The sequence below is a fragment of the Eretmochelys imbricata genome, chromosome 11, assembly GCF_965152235.1.
Source record: "Eretmochelys imbricata isolate rEreImb1 chromosome 11, rEreImb1.hap1, whole genome shotgun sequence".
In the NCBI taxonomy this organism is placed as follows: Eukaryota; Metazoa; Chordata; order Testudines; family Cheloniidae; genus Eretmochelys; species Eretmochelys imbricata.
This window is the reverse complement of record NC_135582.1, coordinates 1,533,133-1,546,820: the sequence shown is the minus strand read 5'-3', so window position 1 is coordinate 1,546,820 and position 13,688 is coordinate 1,533,133. Positions and strand designations below refer to the sequence as shown.

The following is a 13,688-nucleotide window of genomic DNA, read 5'->3' as shown; positions in this document are numbered from 1 at the left end:
GCAAGGGAACGTCCAATCAGAGGGGTGTGCAAGGGGACAAGCAGGGGTAAGCCCCCCCATCAGTGGAGGGCACAAAACTCTTCCGGGGCCAGGGCAGTACCGGGGCCATGGCAGCTCCTCCAGCCCTGGGGCCGCAGGGGAGATCCAGCTCCTCTGGCTGCCAGGAGAGAGCGAGCTTCTCCATCTGCTGGAAGTGCGGAGGAGAGAGCCAGCCCCTCTGGCCATGGGGGCACAGAAAGTGCCCCCTCCAAAAGTGACCAAATTTTTATTCCTGTACACATCCCTACATCCAATTAAACTGAAAAGCAGTGAATTCAAAACTGGTCAAAAGAAACACTTTTTCATAAGACTCTCAATTAGCCTGTGGCACAAGAAATCATCAAAGCGGCATCAGCTATTTATATGGATAATGGGAACATCCAGAGTTACAACAATAAGAAAGTTTTTTAAACCAAATGTTTCTGGCAGGGCTATAAACCTTCGTTCTTCCGGGCATGTGCCAATCTCTGACCTAGGGACAGCCATCCCATCACTGCCCACTGCAGAGTTCCCTGCACCTCCTTCTGAATAGCTGGGACTGGCTTCTGTCAGAGGTAAGAAACTGGCTGGAGGAGCCCTACTCTGGGCCAGCCTGGCCATTTGTGTTCTTAACTAACCAGGCACCTGGTGTGCTTGGTTCCTGATTTTCTTTCTGGTCCCAGTTTTGAATCTCAGGCTGAAGCCTCCTAGCTGTTTGCATGGTGCCACCTACTAAAAGTAATTACCCCAGACAGACAGCCTCTTCCATCCTGCAGGTACACAGAGCACTGTACAAAGGTCAAGGGACATAAAAGCACAGACCAGAATCACATCCCCTACCAAAGAATCAGTTGCCTCCAATGAGACAACATCAAGTAGTACTGCGAAACAGTTTGGCAGGAAGTGAGCAAGCCTTGTTTCCCAGCTGGAACTGCAGGAAGAGTTTTGGGAGAGAACAAAGCCACTCGGAAGCTCTATAAGAGCTGGACTGTTAGCTGAAAAAGCCAAAGCACCTTTCATTACCAGGTGGACAGAGCCTCAGTTTCATGTTTCAACCAAAACACAGACCTCTAGCAGCACAGCATTGCTTAGCACCGCACAAAGGCATTGGGGTCAGCACTGGATCCAAGAACAGAGCACTCCCACTCCTTGCAGCATAGCGCGCCACCTAGTACCACACTGGGGCCCTACTCCTTACTGAGCCAGCCACCTTGCTCCTTGTTTCATCTACACATTCCTTAGACTAGAACTTGCCTCCCATTCCTGGCCCCCAATAACTTACATTGGAGAGAATTCAAAGAAGAGCGACAAGAATGATTACAGGATTTGAAAACCTGCCTCATAGCGACAGACTCAAGGAGCTCAATCTATTTAGCTTAACAAAGTGAAGGTTAAGAGGTGACTTGATCACAGTCTGTAAGTACCTCCATGGGAAAAGAATATTTAATAATGGGCTCTTCAGTCTAGCAGACAAAGGTCAAATACAATCCAATAGCTTGAAGTTGAAGCTAGACAAATTCAGATTGGAAATAAGGTGTACATTTTTAATGGCGGAGAGCAATCAACCATTGGAACAATTTACCTGGGACGTGGTAGATTCTCCATCCCTGACAATTTTTAAGACTGGCTGCTTCTCTAGAAGATCTGCTCTAGGAACGATTGTGGAGGGCATTCTCCAACCTGTGCTATACAGGAGGTCAGACTAGACGATCACAATGGTCACTTCTGGCCTTGGAAACTATGAAACTCTGCTTAGCTTGAGAGTTCCAGTGGAAGTTTGACGGCAGGACAAGATCGACACCTAAGGAACCAAGCATATGCCTCTCCCTATTCCTCCGTGCTTCTATCTCATCATGCAACCCCACCACTACACCCCGGCAGCGATGACAGGCTTCATCACCAGCTTCGCCCACAAGCCCCATTGCACTTTCTTCTATGGTGACCCATATGTAAGGAACTGAGCTAGTCCATAAAGCCGCCACCCTGGACATCTTCAGATCCCTCCCCTCTTCCAGGCAAGTGGCTTGGAGGGCCCCCCCAATACCCACTTGGCTCATGTTAATGACTATCCTTGTCCCAGCTCCCCTTGTTTGCTACATCCATTTATTGTATCTCACTTAGATGGCAAGCTCTTTGAGCCAGCAACCATCTCTGTCCAACACAGCACGGCCCTGCTCCTGGAGGAGGCCTCCAGATACTGCTGTCACAAAAATAATTAATGCAAGGAATGAATACAAGGCAGCACTACGGCCTATGCCAGATACTCAACAATGGTCCCTTCTGGCCTTAGTATCTATGAATGGCTCTAGGAAACAGTGCTACGCAGCCCCAGCAGCTCTTCAGCTCCATCCCCATCCCTGGAAGGGCTAAGCAGGGTACTTGGCTTTTACGGACACCAACTCAGGAATCACCCCAACACCCCTGGGAGGTGGGGGAGGGGAGAATACTCTTTCCCACATCCCACAGGAGGTGAAACTGTGGCACTGAGAAAAGCAGTGACTCGGCCAAGGATACATAATGAGCCGGCGGCAGAGCCAGTGTCAGAACTCAGGCCCTTCTAGGGCCCAGCTTGGTGCTCGTTCCCCAAGGCTGCACTGTTTTATCATCAGGCTTATTGTGATTGCTGTGGGGCAGGGGCAGGGGCAGGGGCAGGGGCAGGGGCAGGGGCAGGGGCAGGGCCTGCTGTGCTGGGTGCTGCATGCACACAGACAGAGATAGGAGGGTTGCCAACTTCGGTTGGACAAATTCCTGGAGGTTTCATCACATGACATTCTCTTTAATGAAAGACTCATCTTTAATTCATGGTTTGTATTCCGTTGGATTGCATTTGACCTTTGTCTGCTAGACTGAAGAGCCCATTATTAAATATTTGTTCCCCATGGAGGGCTGGCAACCCTAAGAGATAGTCCTTGGCCGGTGGAGTTGACAGTCTAACCTGAGCAGAAGCAGGAAGGGGCTGTGTCACACAGCAGGGGTGACAGCAGGGGAGGGAAGCAAGGGTCAGATCGGGGGATGCAGGCAGTTAGTGCACACCTTGGTAACTCCAAAACCGCCACAAGATTTTTGAAAATCAATTAACTCAGCTCCCGCCACCCACCGCAGCTCCTCGCTCTCCCTGACTGGCTGAAGTTTTGCCGAGCATCTCAGAAGGAGGGGCAGGCGTGTGGCGCATCGCAGAACCCTTTCCTCACCATCTCCACGGCAGCTGCGGGGCAATGGAAAACCCAGTAGAAGGGTAGTCCGGAGAGCTCACTTTTCACATGGATGGTGAGTTTGCTGGGGGTCTGTTGGCAGGAGAAGGAGTTGGCATCACTCTCTCTTCCTTCCAGCAAAGGGCACATCAGGTTGCTCAAGCGATTCAGGAAAGACGACACATGGGCTGTCAGCCGCTTGTTCAGCTCCTGGGAAAGCCCAAATGGAAAGGTGCAGTTAGTGGAAGCAGCAAAGCACCCTGGAGACCCCAATGCTAGGCTTACTCAGATCAGGTAGAAACCCCAGCAAATAGGGTCCATCCCAGTTCATTCTGTCCCAGGGCTCCCCACTAACATCCTTGGGACTGTCACTGCAGGCAGCTTAGCCACACATCCTCCTTCACATTCCCTTAGCCAATACAGAACAAAGCCTCCAATGGAACAAGCAGGACTGAGAGCAACAGACACCCATCTGGTCTATGCTCGACAAAGAACCTTTCCTCACCAGTTCTCCCCATGCCCGTCATTGCCTGGGATCTGGGCATTCCCTCCTGACCCACCAGATCACCAGCTCTGGGCAGGTGGCATTCGAAAGGGCAGGATGTAGAAGCGTAATGAAATTTTATCCCCATGTGGTTCCTGGGATGCCCTCTCCAATATCCCACTGCCCTCTTATTACCACCCAGGGCTCTCCTGTGCTAGGACACCTCTCAGCTGCTCCAGGCTGGCTGAGAAACTGTTGCAGCCTAGCCCACCTGCCAACACAGACAAGTGGGAAGCAGCCATTGTAGTATATGGGCGTAGCCAAGGGACGGAGGCAAGACTCCTCGGCCCATCACCATCCACTCCCCAGCAGACGCCAAACTCTATAAAATACTCAAACGTTAAACCCAGTGATCAGGGTAAGAGTCCCAACAAGGGGCTCCAAACAGGCCCTGTCTTGGCCCGGAGACAGAGGGGACCTAAAAGAGAAGTAGATGGTCGCTTGTGCTGCCTGGCCTGTTTCTGAAACTACAGACATCATTAAAATGAGCATGTAACTGAGGCTGCAGAAACTGCCAGGGTAGCATCCCTGGAGGAGCAGTCCTGAAAAAGAAGCTGCTGGTAGCCTCTGACCTGGCCACTAAAGCTAACAAAAGTCTCTCCCTTGATGGCCATACCCAGTTCTATGGCATCACAATCACCAGAAAGATGGGGGAAGGAGGACAGGCTGCCAGAGTGAGACACTGCTAATGCACTGGCCTTGCACCCCGGAAACAAGCTTCCATCCCAGCCTACAAGGGAAGTGCGTCTGATGGCCTCACCCCAAGCGATCTCTCTCAGAATCACAGAACCACCAGTTTGGTACAATGTCTGAGGAGGAGGAATCCAGGACTGGAACAGCCGGGGGTACTGACTCAGAACTGAGGGGCACTGATAGAGCTGTGGGGAGGGAAACCAGGACTGGAACAGAAGGGAGGCTGCAGATCAGGATTGAGACGCATCAGCAGAGATTGAGTGCAGGAGCCCAGGACTAGCATAGCAGGGAATGCTATAGGTCAGAATGGAGAGGAATTAGCAGACCTGCATAGGGCTTCCCACATCAAGGCCTTCTACCCTAGTCCTACTGAAGCTGTCATCCCCCCTCTGCGTGTCCTGTAAGATCATACTGGAATGTTAGCTGGCTTACGCATAAAAGGGGGTTTGTGGATTTTGCAAACCTCATTCCAGACTCACCTTGGACCTTTTCCCAATGATATCCGTGTCTGCACGCTCGTACCAAACACTGCTGAGGTCAGAGATCAGCAAGACGTAGCCGGTTTCTTTGAAACAAGCCTTGGCAATAAAAGTGAATTCACCAAAGCAAACTGAAGCCCAAGGCTGTGTCAGGAGGCTGCTGTCTAGATCTTCAGAGCCCTCCATCCTGCAAGAGAACAAACAGGCTCAGACAGCAGCACTCCCAGCAAAGGAAGAGCACAACTTCCACCAGACCCCACTCCCTGGAGAGAACAAGCTCCAGGAAAGCTTATGTGCGCCTCTGAGACACCTTTGCATCCCCACTGGCTCACACTAGCCTTGAGGCCTGCAGCTGATGATACCAAACTAGCACTGAACACAAACATCATTCCAGAAAGCCTTTGACAAGGTCCCTCACCAAAGGCTCTTACATAAATTAAGTGGTCATGGGATAAGAGGGAAGATCCTTTCATGGATTGAGAACTGGTTAAAAGACAGGAAACAAAGGGTAGGAATAAATAGTAAATTTTCAGAATGGAGAGGGGTAACTAGTGGTGTTCCCCAAGGGTCAGTCCTATGACCAATCCGATTTAACCTATTCATAAATGATCTGGAGAAAGAGGTAAACTGTCAGGTGGCAAAGTTTACAGATGATACTAAACTGCTCAAGATAGTTAAGACCAAAGCAGACTGTGAAGAACTTCAAAAAGATCTCACAAAACTAAGTGATTGGGCAACAAAATGGCAAATGAAATTTAATGTGGAGAAATGTCAAGTAATGCACATTGGAAAAAATAACCCCAACGATACATACAATATGACGGGGGCTAATTTAGCTACAACTAATCAGGAGAAAGATCTTGGCGTCATCGTGGATAGTTCTCTGAAGACATCCACGCAGTGTGCAGCGGCAGTCAAAACAGCAAACGGGATGTTAGGAGTCATTAAAAAAGGGACAGAGAATAAGACGGAGAATATCTTATTGCCCTTATATAAATCCATGGTATGCCCACATCTCGAATAGTGCGTACAGATGTGGTCCCCTCATCTCAGAAAAGATATGCTGGCATTAGAAAAGGTTCAGAGAAGGGCAACTAAAATGATTAGGGGTTTGGAACGGGTCCCATAGGAGGAGAGATTAAAGAGGCTAGGACTTTTCAGCTTGGAAAAGAGGAGACTAAGGGGGGAGATGATAGAGGTCTATAAACCCATGAGTGGTGTGGAGAAAGGGAATAAGGAAAAGTTATTTACTTGTTCCCATAATATAAGAACTGGGGGTCACCAAATGAAATGAATGGGCAGCAGGCTTAAAACAAACAAAAGGAAGTTCTTCTTCACTCAGTGCACAGTCAACCTGTGGAACTCCTTGCCTGAGGAGGTTGTGAAGGCTAGGACTATAACAGGGTTTAAAAGAGAACTGGATAAATTCATGGAGGTTAAGCCCATTAATGGCTATTAGCCAGGATAGGTAAAGAATGGTGTCCCTAGCCTCTGTTTGTCAGAGGGTGGAGATGGACGGCAAGAGAGAGATCACTTGATCATTGCCTCTTGGGTTCACTCCCTCTGGGGCACCTGGCGTTGGCCACTGTCGATAGACAGGATGCTGGGCTGGATGGACCTTTGGTCTGACCCGGTGTGGCCATTCTTATGTTCATAGTGACGCCTGGCCTCAGCTCCTTCCATGTGCAGCTCATAAGACAGGTAACAGGCCCCGTGGCCTGGAGAAATGTACCATTACAGGAGTGAATGAATGGCCTGCCCAGGGGAGACTATTCTTTGGCCATTTTGCATTGCAGTTGCTGTTCCATTTTTAAATAAATAATGCTGGTTATCAGAGAAACAAGATGGGCAGCACTAATGACGACCTTAGAAACCTCTGTACTCGGCCCAGCTTCTCCTCCTGCCAGATCCCATAGGCACATCACAATCCAGTGTTTGTGAATTCCCAATCACAGGGCTGCCCTGGCAGCACAAACAGTGAGTTATAATCTCACTGCAAGGACAAACTGGAGAAAGAAATGGTCTCTCCCTTGATGGCCATACCCAATTCTATGGCATCACAATCACCAGAAAGATGGGGGAAGGAGGACAGGCTGCCAGAGTGAGACGCTGCTAGTGCACTGGCCTTGCACCCCTGGAATCAAGCTTCCATCCCAGCTGGACAAACAAATCTGGATCAAAATATCACATGGGTGAAGGGGTTTGTGTTTCATAGTAAGAAGTCCCAGGAGAGTCCTACAACAGCTACAACTCCCAGCATACAATTCTCTTCAGGCCAACCATGGAGCATTGCATGCTGGGACCTACAATCTCCACAGCCTGCTTTTGAATATTAAAGATGATTGGCAAAGGAAAAAGCATGGGCTTGTGCCCTTTTCTGTGTCTTTACGAAGGACAGGGATGGCTCAAGAAGAGATGGGTCCCACCCCCCCCCCCTTAAAAAAAATAGTTCTGAGGATCGCTTTTCACTAGAAATTCAAGTCCCATCTGGTTTTTTCCTAGGAGATGCTCTGGGAATGGCTAGAGGTGCCAATATTCTGTCTCTGACAGTGGCCAGGACCAGGCACTTTAGAGGGAATGAAAAGAACTGGGCCATTATCGGATGATCCATTCCCTATTGTCCAGCCCCAAGTTCTGGCAGTTGGAGGTTTAGGGACTTCCAGAGCACTGAAATCAGTTATACTTTTGGCCTTCACAACATTCCCTGGCAGTGAGTTAAATAGGTTGACTGTGTGTTGTGTGAAGAAGTCTTTATTTGTTTTTTTCAAACCTGATGCCTATTAATTTCATATTTGTTTCAAACCTGATGCCTATTAATTTCACTGGGTGACCCCTGGTTCTTGTGTTATGTGAAGGGGTAAATAACACCTCCCGGTTCACTCTCTCCAAACCAGTCATCGTCTTGTAGACCTCTCTCAGATCCCCTCAGTATGGCCCGGGACCCAACCCCATGCTGCAGGGATCCCTGAACCTCCAATTGCCTGAAGTGGGGACTGGACAGCAGGGGATGCATCACTGGGTAATTGCCCTGTTCTGTTCATTCCCTGGGAGGCACCTGGCACTGGCCATGGCAGGAAGTCAGGACGCTGGCCTAGGTGGACCGTGATTGGTCTGACCCAGTCTGGCCTCTCTCATGTTCGTAGCCATCTCTTTTCTAAGGCGAAGAGGAGCAGTCTTTCTCATCTCTGCTGAGGGGACCAGAACGACACGCAGCGCACGGGCGTCACACGAGGGAATGCCCTTCGCACTGCTTCTACCCTCGCTTTCCCCTTACTCCTGCTGCGACGTGCCCGAGAAACACTTCGGGGGAAAGACCCCGTCCATGGACGCACGTGGGGGTGGGAAGAGGGACAGCAGGGGGGCCTCCACAGGCACAAGGGAGTTCAGTGCCCCCAAACCCCTCACCTCAGCCCCCCAAAATCTCTTCCCCTCACCCCCATCCCCCCAAAACCTCTTCCCCCGCCCCCAACCCTCCAAAAACCTCTTCCCCTCACCCCCACCTCAGCCCCCCAAAACCTCTTCCCCTCACCCCCGCCCTCACCTCAGCCCCCCAAAACCTCTTCCCCAACCCCCGCCTCAGCCCCCCAAAACCTCTTCCCCTCGCCCCACCCTCGCCTCAGCCCCCCAAAACCTCTTCCCCTCGCCCCACCCTCACCTCAGCCCCCCAAAACCTCTTCCCCTCGCCCCACCCTCACCTCAGCCCCCCAAAACCTCTTCCCCTCACCCCCGCCCTCACCTCAGCCCCCCAAAACCTCTTCCCCTCGCCCCACCCCGACCTCAGCCCCCCAAAACCTCTTCCCCCACCCCCACACCCACCTCAGCCCCCCAAAACCTCTTCCCCTCACCCCCGCCCTCACCTCAGCCCCCCAAAACCTCTTCCCCTCGCCCCACCCTCACCTCAGCCCCCCAAAACCTCTTCCCCTCGCCCCACCCTCACCTCAGCCCCCCAAAACCTCTTCCCCTCACCCCCGCCCTCACCTCAGCCCCCCAAAACCTCTTCCCCTCGCCCCACCCCGACCTCAGCCCCCCAAAACCTCTTCCCCCACCCCCACACCCACCTCAGCCCCCCAAAACCTCTTCCCCTCACCCCCGCCCTCACCTCAGCCCCCCAAAACCTCTTCCCCTCACCCCACCCCGACCTCAGCCCCCCAAAACCTCTTCCCCCACCCCCACACCCGCCTCAGCCCCTCAAAACCTCTTCCCCTCACCCCGCCCTCACCTCAGCCCCCAAACCTCTTCCCCCACCCCCGCCTCAGCCCCCCAAAACCTCTTCCCCTCGCCCCAGCCCGTCTCACCCTCCTCTGCCCCGCTCCGCCCCCCCCCGTACCGTGCGCGCCGCCCGGCTCCCGCGTGAGGCGCCACCCGCCCGGAGGAGGAGATTCCCCCCGGCGCGCGCGCTGCTGGAGGGGCGGGGCGGAGCCGGAGCCGGCAGTGGGCGGGGCCAGGCAGGCCGCGGCGCGCGCTGCTGGAGGGGCGGGGCGGAGCCGGTAGTGGGCGGGGCCAGGCAGGCCGCGGCGCGCGCTGCTGGAGCGGCGAGGCGGAGCCAGAGCCGGCAGTGGGCGGGGCCAGGCAGGCCGCGGCGCGCGCTGCTGATAGGGGTGGGGCGGAGCCGGCAGTGGGCGGGGCCAGGCAGGCCGCGGCGCGCGCTGCTGATAGGGGCGGGGCGGAGCCGGCAGTGGGCGGGGCCAGGCAGGCCGTGGCGCGCGCTGCTGGAGGGGCGGGGCGGAGCCGGCAATGGGCGGGGTCAGCCCTGCTCGCGGGACCTGCAGAACTCCCTGCCGCGTGGCGGGTTCCTGCAGCAGGGTCCAGCGATGGCTGAGCCAGGACAGCCCTCGGTTCTGGGGTCCCTGAGCGCTGGGGGTCGGGGCACTCGCCAGTGGCCCTGGCCCCATCATTCCCCTGCAGTGCTGGGCACCAACCATGGCCACAGGCAGGCCGCTGGGCTGGAGGCCCCAGCCTGCCCCAGTGGGGCCATTCTTATGGTCCTGCAGGGAGCCTGGCAGGGCAGCAACTGACCCTAGGTCTCCAGCCCAAACCACCGGGCCCTGCCCCACTGGTGACCGTTTCCCCGCTGGGGTGCACACGCCGGACGGAGGAACGAAGACTATTCCTGCGGGGAAAGTGCAGTGCAAGGTGCGGCTGCTTGGTGCTGCAGTTCCCAGCCTTCAAGGCCCGATCTATCGCACCAAAGACTCGGCAGCGCTTGGCAGCCCACCACCATCACGGGGATCACTGGCGTTCCAATCCGGCCAGCCCACATGCCACCTGCCTGTGCCCTGCGAGCCCCCAGCTGACCGTACGTGACACGGTTGGAGAACTACCAGTTCAGTGTCACCGGGGCTGGCTGTAACGCCAGTTTCATGATGCTTTGTTTCTGACCTGAATGTTTTCCAACAACAAAAGTGAGTGGGGAGCCCCAAGGCTGTGTGGAATGGAGGTAGCTTTGGGACTGAAAAGAGTGGCAGCCCACTGGGGAAATGTGCACCCCACTCCCGTGGAATGTGAGAGTCTAAAGGGGACTGCACCTGCCCCAGGGGATGTTACCCCCAGATCCTGGCCCAATTCCAACTCATGCATTTCCACTCTGCCTCGTTAAATCCCTTTGGCACTTCCCTTTGCACACTAGGAGTGTTCATAATTTCCTACCCTAGATTGCTGTGTAACATTCCTGTGTGCATTTCAGTGCTGGCTGGGTGATCCATATGTATGAGCTATGAGGTCTTTTGGCAAAAAAAGCAAATGCAATTTTTGGTTGCTTTAAGAGAGGCAGGGCATGCAAGTCACGGGAGGTGATAGACCGCACGACTCTGCACTGGTCAGGTCTCAGCTGGAGACCTGGGCCCAGCTTTGGTCCCCGCTGTATAGAAAGGATGGAGAGAAACTGGAAAGGATCCTGAGGCGAGCGACAGGGATGATCACAGGGATGGAATGCAAGTCGGATGAGCAGAGGCTGAAGGAACTGGGTATGTTCAGTTTGGAAAAGAGGAGATTGCAGGGGGGCATGATAGGGGTCTTCAAATACTTGAAAGGCTGCTACAGATAAGATGGCAAAAAGTTTTTCTCTCTTGCCACGGGGGCAGGACAAGAGGCGATGGGTTCAAACGACAGAAAGAGCAGGTTTCGATTAAATCTCAGGAGAAACGTCCTCCCCGTAACAGCAGTCAGACAATGGCACAGACGCCTCCGGAGGTTGTGGAAGCTCCTTCTCTGGAGGTTTTCGAGAGGAGGCTGGACCCGTCTGTCTGGGATGGGTGAGACCCAACAAGTCCTGCATCTTGGCAGGGGTTAGATGGGATGACCCGTGCGGTCCCCTCTAACCCTGTGGGTCTGTGGTTCTACACACCCCAGCTGTGTTCATGGTCAGCTCCTTGACTGCTCTGCCAGGTGTGGCTCAGGCCAGCTTCAATAAGATGTTTACACACAGCGCCACCTCGTGGCTGTGCAGGTCACAGGTTTGCGAGAGAGGATGGTGGCAACTGTCATTTGGGTGGGGTGGAGGAGAGAAGTTAGCTGAGCTGTGATTGTTGCTGGTGACGTCTGACCCCCTTTCCTAGAAGACGACACAAGACAATCACATACAAGAGGGAAGAGACGAGAACAGCAAAGGGAGAAAATGCAGCTTCGTTCTGTCTCTGGCGTTGATGTTCACTTCCACCCTCCCTGCTGGAAAAACACAGGGGCAGCCCACAGTCTGACCAGCCACCCCGAGACCTGGCAAACTTGGGCCAGCATCGGGCTGTTTAAGGCATTGCTTTTAGTGGCCTCTTTCGGGTCACAGGCTCCTGGCACTGTTGCAAAATATGCAGCCTTGGCCAGCTACACCAGACACTTATTGGACAGGCGGCAAAAGGAGAGGGATGAAAAAGAGAAGAAATAAGGTGGGGAAGGAAAAGGACACATGGGAGGGACGTCTTGCAGCCCACATGGTGTTTGGGATTCACCTGGAGCTGGGAGAGGAGGGGGTGTCATTTGGGTCCCGCTCTCTGGCCGGGTCTGCTCAGGCCATGTCTCGGGATCAGGATGACAGGGCCGCAGGAGATGGTGGTGGAGGCAGCCATCATGGTGAAACTCACTCCAGCAGCCAGTTTTTCTCCCCACGTATAAGGACCCCAAAGGGGAGCGATGGCGTAATAGCCCCTCCCTGCATTATTTTGTCCACCAATTAGGCCTAGTATCTGACACACCCCTTTTGGTTCATTGCTTTTCGGTCTCACACTGGTCTTGTTTACCAGGCCTGATCCTAACACAGGCCTTGAATTATATCAGACAGCCTCATTGTTTGAGCTAATTCAGTCTTTTGCACCTTTCCCAGTCCACATGTGTTGCAATAGGACGGTTGGTGTGACACACCATGGACTTTCACCCTCTCTTGGCAGCGGCGCTCACACTTCGGGTACATGTGTAGGCCCAGTTATCACAACAGTGCTGGGTGTTGCCTCTGAAATCTGGACCCAGACCAGTTATGCCCCAGCCAGCTCTCCCCGCCCGAAGGCCGTGTCGCGCTGGTGCTCTCTGCTGAGCGAATGTGATGAGCTGCGACTCGTTATTGTACAAGTCGGAAAGCAAAGGGCTGACCTCTCCCTGGCTTGGCTGATGCCAGCAAACTAGCAGGAATAGTGAAAAGGGGGTTGGGGACCAGCCTTCCATAGCTGCCATGCTAACCCCTTTCCATTGGGTAGCTCTGCAAACGGCTGCCATGGCCAGAATGCCCCGCTTAGACCCAGGGGCCCCAAGGCCAGAAGAAACCACTGTGATCACCTAATCTGGCTCCTGTACAGCCCAGAGGCCCACCCCAACAACAAACATAGAGCAGAGCTTTTAGAAAAACATAATGATTTAAAAATTGCCAGCCTCTGTGACAGGCAGGGGCTGGTCTCCCCTTGGGTCCCTGCCCCCTGAGACGGCACCAGAACAACTCCAGCGCTGCACACAGCAGGAAGCTGCGTCAGCTCCTGGCCCAGCTGGAGTTGCGGTCATCCTGCAGGAACACTACGGCTTGCCCTCGGCTCCATCCAAGGGGAGCGCAGAGAGGCTGGTTTTCAATGCCCCCTGCAGTGTCATGTTGCAGTCCCCTCTCCTGGCAAGGGAGGGAGTGGGGAAAAGTAGAGGGACTCGAAATCCTGGGGAGAAATAACCTCCAAGGGGCTCGTGTATATAGAGCGGAGGGGCCCTGCTCAGGACACCTGCAGAGACTTCTGCCAGCTGGCGGAGGAGCCTGAGGCGAGCTCTTTGTATGTCTCCATAGGAGAGGGCCACACGACTCCTGGGTGCAGCTACCTCCAGGCATGCTAGGACGGAGAGGCAGTTTTTATTAAGCCAAGAGGTTAGCAGACATCCCAGGTAGGGCTTGCAACTGCCCTGCCCCCACCCCCTAATGAGTCACAGCCGCCTGCAGCAATGGCCAGGAGCAAGTACAAATGGGAATTATGCCCCACCTGGTATGGTGCAGGCCGGGGTCCCAGACACTTCCCGGCATGACTGTGATGTACCTTTAGCATCAGTGCACAAACTGGCTGCAGTTCCAAGGCTGCTGGCCCACCAGGAACCTTAGGAGGCCAGCGGAGACCTGCCAGGCCTGCTCTGCATGAGCACGTCTTTCTCTGGACAGCCTCAGACAGCGCGACCCAAAGTGGGAAGTGCAGAGAGGGTGACGCAGCCCAGCTGGCTGTTGGCTCTGTTCTCAGCCCCTAGTGAATCTGGCCTCGGTCCAGAGCAGACCTCTGCCCCGCGGGTCTCCAGCACCACACGGCACTTGCTCTGCTA

At 54.2% G+C, this 13,688-nt stretch overlaps 1 protein-coding gene across 2 annotated transcripts in view; it reads right to left on the bottom strand.

The window, feature by feature from the left end:
* The window catches only part of NHEJ1 (non-homologous end joining factor 1), a 151,428-nt gene extending 137,797 nt beyond the window's left edge, over positions 1-13,631 (bottom strand). Inside the window, exons 1-3 of one of the 2 annotated variants that reach the window (XM_077829415.1) lie at positions 13,361-13,631; positions 4,926-5,112; positions 3,210-3,419 (exon numbers count right to left, since the gene is read on the bottom strand). In XM_077829415.1, the coding sequence (XP_077685541.1) occupies positions 3,210-3,419; positions 4,926-5,112; positions 13,361-13,401 (438 nt within the window). In that variant the 5' untranslated portion in view covers positions 13,402-13,631. Of the gene's footprint in view, positions 1-3,209; positions 3,420-4,925; positions 5,113-9,252; positions 9,331-13,360 lie in introns of those variants that run through there. The other variant, XM_077829416.1, reaches the window with a different exon arrangement.
* Between the last annotated feature and the right edge of the window lie 57 nt (positions 13,632-13,688).